Raw genomic sequence first — 12,383 nt, forward strand, 5'->3', positions numbered from 1 at the left:
TTGGTGGTACCTACAGCCTCGTGCTGGATAAGGGCCATATACTGAACAGGACCAGAGCTCCTGACCCTTTGAGACCCCAAAAACACCATGAAACTGAAGAGGGTGTTTTATTGATAAAACTGAGAATAAAGGCCTTGTAGGTTAGGGAAGGTAGCAAGAGCTAGGGGTGTCCTAGAGACCAACATGTAGTCTCTAAATGACTGTCCCCAAGACTTATCCTAACTGCTTTCATCTCTAGTTTGTTCCAAGCAACCATATCCCAGGGCAGTGTCATCAAAGAGGAGGGCTGCTGAACATTGAAGCACAATCCCACTGGGATGATCTCTCATTTCAGAATGAAGCAGCACCCACACACACACACACCATTATCAAATGGTTACCTTATTAACAGGCTGAGGAGGCTGGGCAGTCCATTGAGAGTTACAACATTCTTAGTCTAGTACAGAGACTCTAGCTGAGAAGGTTCCAGTGGGAAGAACATCCACATCTATGTTTTCTGTGTTACAGAAGAAAATGAGGCCATCTCTAGGCCAGGTCCTCCTTTCCCAGGTCCCACACCAGCACAGGAATGCATAGCCCGCTCCTGCCCTCTGCTGACCACAAGGAGCTCTTACAGACCTCCCTCCTCTGGGCTAGCTCATAGCCCAAGCTTTCTTAGCCTCCTGCAGGCGCCCAGCTTCAGCCTCTTCTTCTCTTTCTGAGACTGCACACTCTGCAGGAGATCTCCACCTCAACTCTGAAGTTGTCAGAGTGTTGTGTGGCCCTCAGATCGGAGAGTCACCAATCCCATTCTGTGTCAGCCTGGACCATCACCCGGATTCTGGTCTTCTTTTGTGAAATGAAGGATCTGTAATAAAAGACCTCATAGATTCCTTCCATCTAGGAATCTCTCTAGTGCTCTGAGTCACTGAATAAATGTGGGTGCACATGCATATGTGTGCATGTGTGTACGGGAACAACTATGAAGGGAAACAGATATTCATTTAATTTTAGTGTCAGGGATATCATCCTGTCAGTTGGCTTTCTTGTTCGGGGGTCTGTGGTAGAGAAAAGCCCACGATGGGAGGCATGTGCTAGAACAAAACTAATCAAGGTCATGGCAGAAGAAAGGAGGACAGGAAAGGGCACTGTGTCCCACAACATCCTTCAAGGGCAAGCCCACAGCATCCTAGCTTCTTCCTGCTGAGTCTTACTTCCTAAAGCTGAGCATCCACTCACAGCAGCAAGGCTGCTTACAACCTGGCTCATAAGCTGGGTCTGGAAGTAAAAGCCTGGGACCCTACAACTTCAAGCCTGAGGCAGAAGGACAGAAAAATTTGAATCCAATCTGGGTTTCTAAGCAAGTTGAAACCAAACCCGGGCTTACTCACACTCCACACCCCTTAGCACCCCCAAAAGATCAGTCCCTAAAAAACAGGTTACTGTGACAATTTTATAAATGTTGTCCACTGTGATTTCCATAGACATCCGGAGCACTTGACAGAGCTGTGTCAAATACTCCACTGACAATGGGCATCTGACAGTCAGTAGGAGGTCAAGAGTAGTCATGGCAAGAGGATCCCAGGTTTGAAGAAATTCCAAGTTTTGGACACAACCTCTCACCAATGGAATCTGCACAAAAAAACATCTATCAGCCGGGAGTGGTGGCCCACGCCTTTAATCCCAGCACTCGGGAGGCAGAGGCAGGCGGATTTCTGAGTTCGAGGCCAGCCTGGTCTACAAAGTGAGTTCCAGGACAGCCAGGGCTATACAGAGAAACCCTGTCTTGAAAAAAAAAATCTATAAATTGGGACAGCAAAATATTCACTGTAGCTTATAGGTCACATGCAGAAGTATTTCTTGGGACAATACCTTATGACATTCATCAAATTTGGAAAGAAAAACCCAAGGACCTACTACTAGGATATAACTCATGCTGTACTTCACAACAGAACTGGGAGCTGGTCTGGAGATGCATCAGTGGATGGGAATGCAAGGGAGGTTTGGATAACAAAAAACTTAGAGAGGCATTTAAACTATGGAAGCCAAAACTCTCTATCTATGTGATGCTAGGGATATAGCTCAGTGGCAGTTCATATCTCTAGATTGCAAAAGGCCCCAGGTTCAAACTCCAGCACAAAGAAAAACAGAAACAAAAATTCTGTTAGGGTTATTGCATCTTTTTAAACATTGGCTTATAGTAACTCCGGCATCTTAGATAAAGAGGTGTTCTTCTGAGGGTCCATGGTGTAAAGCTAGACCATCAGTACTAGGTCTGGAACAAATGAGGATAGATGGAAATGTAGAAATGAATCTTATACAGGAAACAATCAGAAAAATACTATGAACTATGCCGTGACTACAGTGTTTTGTTACTGTTTCTATATGCAATATTTAAAGTTTATCTTTTAGCTTTCACATGTATCTGCATTCATATGTTCCATGCGTGTGCAGGTACTAACAAAAGCCAAACAGGTGTCCAATTCCCATGTTATCACAAGCTGTGGCCTCTGGGTGACAAACCGGGGTCCTCTGGAAGGGAAGGAATCTGGAAGAGTGGAAGTTCTCTTAACCACTGACATCTCATTGATCTCTAAGACCTATTTTTACTTGTGTGTCTCTGTGCACATGTGTATGAACATGACAAAAGACGCTATTAAAAGACATGAGATGTCCTGCAATGGAGTTACAGGCAATTGTAAGCCATCCAGCATAGGTGCTGAAACCAAACTTGGGTCCTCTGGGAGAACATCAAGTGCTCTTAACAACTGAGCCATCTCTGCAGACCTCACCATCATATAATTTTAAAGATGCAAGACAGAAAGGTAAATATCTCTTATGATTCAGGCTTCCCAAGGCTTTCTAAAAGTGTGTAGTCAGGCTAATAGAAAATGTGTCTGTCCCTACTGAAAACAGACATGAAGCCTACAGCCAATCAACAGGCAATACAGAGATTTCTATGTAGAGTTCTAAGTCAGACTTAAAACTGCCCTGCACAAGAGGGCTTGGAATTTCTTCCTTACAATGGAGCCAGCAGCACCATGGCTTGGCCAAGTGAAGAAACAGAAGGCTGGTTGCACAAGCGGGCAATGTACCAATCTGTGGGTTCTACGTGTTGAAGATGCTGAGCCACCAACTCCACCCACAGAGTCTGCTGTATTTCTATGAGCCCAAGTAGAGCTCACCCATTATCCCTGATTTCCAGAACAACCAGCACTCAGTTCCACGGGAGCCACAACACAGACTGGGTAAGACACTGACTGTCTAGGCCTGGGACAGGGTGGGCAGATGATGGGACAGTGTCCAGGAAATGTGGCACTGTGGACCCAAGTGACAGCAGAGGGCCTTCAGGAAGAGATAGGGAAAACTGAGGTAGGGTGGGAGCAGTCACTTCTCTTCTGTCCTCACAGGAAACATGGGTCTGAAGCTGCCTGAGTCCAGACTTTGTCTCCTGCTGCTGTTGGGACTTGTCCTAATGCTTGCCTCATGCCAGCGACCAACTGCCTCCCAGTGGTTTGCCACCCAGCATATCACTTATAAAACCAACCTCCAATGTAATGTTGAAATGCAGGCTATTAACATGCATAGACAAACATGTAAGGGCTTAAATACTTTTCTTCATACAAGTTTTATTAATGTTGTTGGTGTGTGTGGCAATCCAAGTGGCTTGTGCAGTGACAAAATAAGTCAAAACTGTCATAATAGTTCATCTCGGGTACCTATAACTGTCTGTAACCTCACAGGTCAGGGAAGAAATTATACCCAATGCAGATACCAAACAAAGGGATCAGTGGAGTACTACACAGTTGCCTGTGAGCCCAGAGTTGCATGGGACTGTCCCATCTATCCAGTGGTTCCAGTTCACTTGGATGGGACATTTTAGCTCCAGTGCCAGCACTTTGTACCTTTGCTCATCTGCTACTGCCAAGATCATAGTAGTAAAGAACCAATTCCTCTTCTGTGCTCCACATCAGCACCTGTCCTCATGAAACCTGTAACTGACTACCTTTAATTTAGCTGAAGAGATCTTTTCTAATTAATAAACTCCTTTGCATACAGATCTAGATGTCTGGTATCTCTGTGTCTGACAGGGTTGGGGAGAGAGGAACAGGGAGAGACATACACAGAGAAGTCCGTGTGTGTGTGTGTGTGTGTGTGTGTGTGTGTGTGTGTGTGTGTGTGTATCTGTACGTGTGTGTGTTGAGGCAGGGCCTCATACCAATTGAGGCATCTTTCCAGTCCCTGGAAACAAATGAATCTGAGAAGAGATAGACATTTTTCCCGAAAGTTCCCACACAGCATCTAACCTGAAGTTTCACTATGGGAAGAAGTGGCTGGCAGAGGAGACCAGGGAATTGGGATCTCTCGGTGAGGCTATCCCTTGCCCTCTCCCTGCATCGCTGTCCTTAGAGGTCAATTGTGAGATCATTCAACACAAACCAGGAGGACAGATTCCAAGATAAGGGAACTGGAATCTGCACAGGAAAGAGATGAATAATGAGAGGGCCTGCCCTGGGGTTACAGATGATCGTTAGCTACATGGGAACTAGGAATGAAACACAGGTCCTCTGCAAGAGCAGTCAGTGTTCTTAACTGCTGAGATATCTCTCCACCTCAATGGATTTTTAAAAGTGGTGTGCGTGTGTGTGTGTGTGTGTGTGTGTGTGTGTGTGTGTGTGTGTACTTATATGTAACCATACATGGATTTAGATGAAAAGCAAAGACGAAATCTTAAGGAAAGTATAAAATAGGGGAGTAGAATACATGGAATAGGAAAGCAGAAGTTGGGACTGTGTGAAACAAGAGAACCAGCCACACAGGGTGGGGAAGTGCAAGAAAGGTCAGAGAGGCAGAGGAATGAAGGAGAACAAATCGAGGTTACACAAATGAAAAAAATTTCCATGATGAACACCACTACTTTACACAGACAAAAACCAGGAAGTGGATCTTCAAACTGTATTTTCTGGGGCGGCCCATCCGTCTGAGGAGACAGACGCTCGGCATCCTAATGCTTTGTCTTCCTCTCTCCTTTAGCTAACAGATTCCATAGGAAATGGAGACAGGGACATTCCTTCTCATGTTTATCCATGTGAGAGTTCTTATCTCTGAGATAGTTGTTGGCAATTTTCTCTGTATAGCTAGCATGGCTTATGCTCTCCCACACTATCATCTCCCTGAGAAGATGATGTTACAGGCAATGATCTGATTCTGGACAGGGGGTGATGGAGTTTCAGGGGGGTGGAAGTTGGTTTGTTTGTTTGTTTGTTTGTTTGTTTGTTTGTTTGTGGTGGTCATGTATGTGGGTATCAAAGGAGAACTTACAGAATCTGGTTCCCTTCTTCCCACACATGGACTCTGCAGCTCAAACTCAGGACATCAGCAGTGCTTTCATTTGCTGAGCCAATTCTCTGGCCCATTAAGAGAAGTTGGAGAGCCTTCCTTGGATCACAGGTGAGGGTTATTCCTCTGTGTCCTCAGGTGGAATCTCTGCTTTGAGGTCGCTGATTTTAGCTTGAAACTATAACCCCAGGTATTAACATCAAACAATGTGACAGTCATTGGGGTTCTCAGAACCACCTGGTAAGGTCCCTTCCACAGAGGATCCAACTATTCTGTGGATTTTACCAGGAGAAGCCAGATCCATTCAGACTGAGTGTGTACAACTTTGTTTCCATACTCTTGTAGGGTTATTGGACTTGCCCCAAGTTCATAGTGTATTGTACTGAATCATCTGATTGACCTCAGAGTCTAACCCAGGACTCATGTGAGGAAAAGCTATACAACGACCAAGGACTATACATGGTGTCAGTTTGTGGACTCTCCTGGGGGCAACAAGAACAGATTCACTCATTTATCAGAGGTGGCATGGCAAAGTTTTGCTAGAATCTACTTAAGAGCTTTCAATACCACCTGAGCTTTGGGGCTTCCAATCAGAGTTCAGGTGATATTTTATCCCAGAGCTGTGAATATAGATTGAGTCACATGTGTAAATAAAGGTTAATCTGTGAGTCTTAAATGACCAGGAGAGACCAAACCTTGGGACAGTGTCCTTTAGGGAAACATATTTGACTCCTCTGTAATCATTTCAACCCAGTTGATCAAGATTCTATCCAGTACAAGAAGGTGTGTACAAACACTAACACAGATTTGAAGCTGCTCCAAGGAGACACAAGAGTACATTCTACCTCCCAGTCTTTACTGGGATAGGAGCACATCCTCTGCATTGCTCCAAGATGTGTAAAGAATGAGGGCAGCAGCACTATGAAGACCATAGCCCTGCTATTCTTGCTTTACTGTAGGTAACTCTCTACCCAAGAACAGTCAAGTTACCATTTACAGTGTGACATCCCTCCCTGGATGGAATGAGTCATATATTCCTTGATTTTTCTTAACTGCAGGACCAAAAGAGTAAAGTTGTTTTCCACATTGATCAATGGCCAGTTTCTATTGCCCCTTTTTCATGGCACAGTGATGTACATATAGGTTTTATATCATCTGTCTTTGGAAGGATCAGTACTCTCATGGGGATCTATCTGCAATACTGTCTTCTTTGCTTTTCTCTGCACTGGAATATTTCCTTGGGACACATGAGACATGCATGCCCTTCTGATGGCCCTGCCAGTAGATGACTGACCTTTGTCAAAAACTTCAACAGTGTCCAATAGGTTTAAAATCTTTTTTGCTTATGTTTTATAGGTCAGATGTTGGCTGAAAGCCATTACATATAGGTCCTAGGAATCAAAGTCAGGTTGCCAGACATGAATAGCAAGGGCCTTTGCTGGTTGATCCACCACCTCACCCCACCCTCACCCTTATCTCCATATTCCTTAGTAGCAGGATTCACATTGTTAAGACCTAGGTAAAATAGCAAGGCCAAGATGGAATGTTAAAGCCTAAGTAAAAATGTTAATGCCTAGGTAACTGTTTCCTGGTTAGCCTGTCATTTTGTACTGTTACTAATATTATAAGGAAATTTTCTCATGTGTTGTTTCTGCTGTAACTAGGAAACTTTCTAATGCCAAGCTGATTACATGTTGTTTTATGTTCGGCACCCTTGCAAATAATGATAAAATTCAATAGAACTGCTTTGTCTAGGTACCCAGAGTAAGCTTGAACCAGAACCAACCACTCAACAACAGCACTTCCTGCACTTGTACTGATACAGGTCCTATGGTATCTGCTTTTATAAGTTGCCACTGGGATGGACCCAACATAAGAGAGACACACCTGCATCTATTTATATTAAAACTTCCATTTTGAGTAAGGGTCAAGTAAGTTTAAGTTGCCAGGACCTTCCTAGGAGCTGGCATCCTACTTGGTACAAAGAGACGTGTATATGGGTAACTGTCATCCTGGTTGGCAAGTTAAGACATGAAGGTTAGACAAATACCATCCTAGCTGACAAGTAAAGACATGAAAGTCAGACAAGGCAAGTCTCTTGCCACAGTTGAATACTCCAACCAATGGGAACAGGATACGTATACAACAAAGACATGTTCCTATGGAAACTCCCATCCCTAAATCCTGATTGATGAAAAACTTGGCACAGATATTTGTAATCTGAGGCTTAAAAAGCCCTACAGGATCTTGACACAATGTCACAGTCTGCTCCTGATTCTTACCTGAGTCCCTGACCTATTAGCCTTGGAGTCTGGTGTTCAATAAACCATTCCTGTTTGATGAGCTCCACCAGTGTCTGAGTGGCTTGTGTGATGATTCCCAGACCCCAACACAAACATTTCTGTCATGATGTCATTTTACACTCCAAAACTTGCCATGACTTGTGGGGCAGTGAGCTGTGCATGGACAGCCTGGTCCCAGATCAAGCACAGGCCTTGAACCCTGGAGATCTGGTAGGTGGTGACTTCTGCCTGCATGGGCAAGCACGTGTTCAGCCACACCTCCTGGGCCCCTGGCTCTTGTCGCAGCCACAACCTTCCACAGTCCCCCTGCAGGGAGGTGTGTGCCCATCAGTCACATAGGCAATGCCCCAAGCTCCTGGTATTCTGTATGGACTCCACTCTGACAATTACCTGGCCATAGCCAAGTATGCTTCTCTTCACAATTACCTGGCAACAGCCAGGTAGAACGGCCCACTCTAAGGGCTATTTGCCCCCTCCTCCCTCTCTTACCCTCTTACCCTCTTACCCTCTTACCCTCTTACCCTCTTACTCTCTTACTCTCCTGTCTCTCTTACTTTTGCTTCCTGCTTGCTCCTCCTCTCCCCATCCTCTTCAGCTTTCTCTCCACGTGGCCAGAGCTGGCCTCCCTGCTTCCTTGCTCTTTTCCTCTCTCTGCCTTTCTAAAATAAATGCCTTAAAACCATGGACTGTCTCTTCTCATTGGGACCAGCCTTGCTGAAGTAATGGAGCAGGTCTTCCTTCTAAAGAACTGCTTATGCAGAACCTCCTGCCAGGAGACCTCTCTATGTTCTCAGCCACTTCCACCACCACCAACCTGGCCCCCAACCCCCAGCAATCCACCTGAGCTACCCAGATACTCTCCTCCCCATGGAGACATAGCCAGAGGACCCTCCTCCAGGCCCTTTTCCTTCAGGCCTTGGGCCAGAATCCACCCGAGGGTCCCTCCTGTCCCCACTCCCTTCTCAGCTCTTCCCCCACATCCAGCTGCATCTGCAGTGTCCAGGACTGAGAACCTGTCATCCCGGACTCCTGTGCATCCAAGGGACCCCAGAACCAGCTCTTCCACGGTATACAGGTGTGTCTGGGGTGCCAGAGAACCTGAGCCAACTCTAGCAGGTCCAGGGGAACTGCAAACTGTGACTTGCCCATCCTCAGAGTCGGGTCCTGCAGCTTCCCACACTCTGCTCAGCAGTGCCGTGCGGTGTGCACAATAAAACACCTCAAATCCACTTCGCCCAGTGGCCTGAGCCCTGGTCCAGACTTGCTAACCCATTTCTTACCTCACAGTGACTATTGACCTATCATGATACATGCTTTTAATCCCAACATTTGGGAGGCAGGGACAGGAGAATCTCTGAGTTTGAGGCCAGCCTGGTGATTTTCAGGACTGCTAAAGCAACACGGGGAAATCTTCTCTCAAAAAAAATTTGCCAAGGCTCACAAGAAATTTTTATGTTTACTATATCTGTTAATATTCTTCTTCTTAAAAATTAAAACTATAGTATTTCATACAAGTTATATATAGCAAGTTATACAGCCATTACTATAGTAAATGTTTACATAAGTATCATACTTTCAAGAAGGAATCCTGTTTTATTGCTTTGCTTTCATTTGGTTTGGGGAATTAGAGAGATTCGTTTAGGTTGGGGATCTTATGAAACAGGGTCTCATGTAGCTTAGACTGACTCATATCCTTTCTATAGACAAAGATGACTTTGAACTCCTAATCCTCCTGCCTGAACCTCCCAAGTTCTTGAATTAAAGATATATGTCACCAGATCTGGCTAGTAAACACATCTTTTTTCAAAACAGAAAGATAAGTAAGAGAATTTTATGCTAGATCATATTTTCAAATCTGATTTTCACCTATACTGTTCTACATCGTTGTGCTGTTGAATTATATAAAGTCTGCTTTATACAGATACACAATTGGAGAAGGAAGAGCTAACACACAGCTACCACAGAGGATTTGAGGGACCACCAGGTTTCCTGGTCCACACATGATGTAATAATCAGCAACAGCCACTTGCTCCTGGGATCCACTGTTCTTTCTTTTTTTTTTTTTTTGTTTTGTTTTTTTTTTGTTTTTCGAGACAGGGTTTCTCTGTGTAGCCCTGGCTGTCCTGGCACTCACTTTGTAGACCAGGCTGGCCTCGAACTCAGAAATCCGCCTGCCTCTGCCTCCCGAGTGCTGGGATTAAAGGCGTGGGCCACCACGCCTGGCGGGATCCACTGTTCTATCACTGGGAGACCCTTGACACTCAGAAACATTGTCTTGATATTATAGAGGAATAAATATGGAGACCTAAGCCAGGCATGGTGGCCCACGCCTTTAATCCCGGCACTCCGGAGGCAGAGGCAGGCAGATTTCTGAGTTCGAGGCCAGCCTAGTCTACAAAGTGAGTTCCAGGACAGCCAGGGCTATACAGAGAAACCCTGTCTTAAAAAAAAAAAAAAAAAAAAAAAAAAAGATGGAGACCTTTCCCACTTCTCTCATTCTTGAGACAGTGGGGTTTGGCCCTGCTGCCACTGGAGTCAAATATGCTAGAAAAGACCAATTATTAGATACTGACTTATTGGTTTATTTAGTTATTTACTTGATTTACTTATACTATCTGCACTGCCTGTTTGTCAAGCAAGACTTCACCTGACTGCCAGGGATGCTTCTGTAATCTCTTGCTTGCCTACCTGCCCCACCTTGTGGTCCTAGAGTATAAAATGAGAATACAAACCAGCCCCATGCTGGGAGCCCTTCCAGGAGTTATGCAGGCTTCACTCCATGGGTGACACCACCACTCTTCTGGTCTCATTGGTGTCAGTGGGCTGATTCCAGAAAGATTGCCACAAATCCAACACCTTACCAATGCCTGTGGGACTTCTGCCTGAAAACAGACCAAGACAGAAGAGATAGAGGGGTGTCGAAGTAACAGATTCTGCTTTCACCATCTGAGTTCTGATAAGCGGCTTGTTAACCCATAACAACGCCTTATTGCTTAGTGCCTTTTATCTCCAATATTCTGTGGACATCAGAATGACAACGGAATTTTTTTTTTTTTTTTTGGAAGGAGGAAGGAGTTTCAAGGCACAAGATGGGATGATTTTATAATGAACTTTAAACTAGAACCCATGTTGTATGGTTTTATTATTATCACCTGATCAGCTTTTAAAATAATTTTCACTAGTGACACTCATGATTACAGTAAATTATTTAAGGACTGCTCGTGCAAATATATAATGCTTCAGGCATGGTCTCTCCTTACCTCACTGAGATCTCATTCCTTACCCCACCCCTCTTCTCAGTGCTTTCCAAGCTAAGCCATCTCACCATCTCTTAACACTCCATACCACTGCAAATCAGCAAGAGAGCTCAAGTAGACCAATGCAAAGTCCATTTGGGTTCAATGGGTCCTGCCATGATTCCAACACTTTGGGAGGAAAAAGCCAGAAGATTCAGGCTGGCCTGAACAACATACTAAGTAAACAAGAAACCTCAAAGAGCCATAACTCCAAGGAGAAGAGCTGGCAGGAGAGAGAAAATGGAAGATAAAGGGGACAGGCCTGAACAGGCAACCAGTGCTGGTATGCTAAGCCTGTTTGTCCCTCCTGCACCCTGAGTGAACTAGCTGCTCTTCCTTTAACACAAAAGCTGGCTATCAGGTCCTGTTTGCTGGAACAGACAGCTTCTTCAAATGTGTTGTCCATAGCAATGTTGTGATAAGCTTAGCTAATTTCCACTAGCTGACTTGTTTGTGTGCCTAGCTCTATACTGTTCTTCCTGCAAGTTAACAATCAGAGTAAAGGGAGACAATGTGGCCATGAACTACAAAGCAAAGGATAAGGTCACAAAATAGGAGCAGAGACCTGATGCCCTTATCTCTGTTCTGATTAAACTATACTGTGCCTTTTAAGTTTTGAAATTAACTACAAATATAAAGATTTAATGTTTTCAGGAGAGATGGCTCATTGGTTAAGAGCACTGACTATTCTTACAGGGTTCCTGAGTTTGATTCTCAGCAACCACATGGTGACTCACAACTATCTATAATGGAATATGATGCCCACTTCTGGTCTGTCTGAAGACAGTGACAGTGTACTTACATATATTAAATAAATAAATATCTACAGTTTTCAACCTAAAATAATCCTTATTTCTGCCTTCTGAGAAATCAGAAAGTTTGGACAGTGTGGATCTAAATTTCCTGGATGCCACACCCAACAGAATCTGAAGTAGATGCTTTCTTCAGTGGCATCAGACATGGTGGCACAAGTTTTTACCCCAGCACTTGAGAGGCAGAGTCCAGTAGCTCTGAGTGAGTCTGAGCCTAGCCTGATTGATCTACACAGCAAATTCCAAGCCACCCAGGACTAGTGAGTCCTGTTTCTCAGAAAACAAACAAAGAAATAAAACAAAACAAAAACAGTCCTCAGCTCCTGAGAAGGTGGGAGGTAGTTTATTCAGTAACCCAGCACTGAGGGGGCAATGCCAAGACTACTACTGGTTCAAAGAGAGTGACCTGGCTGAAGGCAAATCAGTGAGAAGCTAGAGAATTGGTGGTACCTACAGCCTCTGACTGGATAAATGCCATACACTGAACAGGACCAGAGCTGCTGACCCCTGTAGTCCCTGAAAATACTATGAAACTAAAAAAGGTGTTCTTATGGATAAGACTGAGATATAAAAGCCTTGTAGGTTTGGGAAGGACACAAGAGCTAGGGGTGTCCTAGAAACCAATATGCAGACTCTAAATGACTGTCCCCAGG

The 12,383-nt window shown here is 44.6% G+C and overlaps 1 protein-coding gene across 1 annotated transcript; it reads left to right on the forward strand.

The window, feature by feature from the left end:
• Positions 1-3,364: 3,364 nt before the first annotated feature.
• LOC110309770 (eosinophil cationic protein 1) lies at positions 3,365-3,862 on the forward strand. Its single transcript, XM_021182502.2, has one exon. It carries the CDS (start codon positions 3,395-3,397, stop codon positions 3,860-3,862), a length of 468 nt encoding a protein of 155 aa, XP_021038161.1. The 5' UTR covers positions 3,365-3,394.
• Positions 3,863-12,383: the final 8,521 nt, after the last annotated feature.

This window comes from Mus caroli, unplaced genomic scaffold (genome assembly GCF_978045245.1).
Source record: "Mus caroli unplaced genomic scaffold, Mus_caroli_1 scaffold_12, whole genome shotgun sequence".
Taxonomy (NCBI): Eukaryota; Metazoa; Chordata; class Mammalia; order Rodentia; family Muridae; genus Mus; species Mus caroli.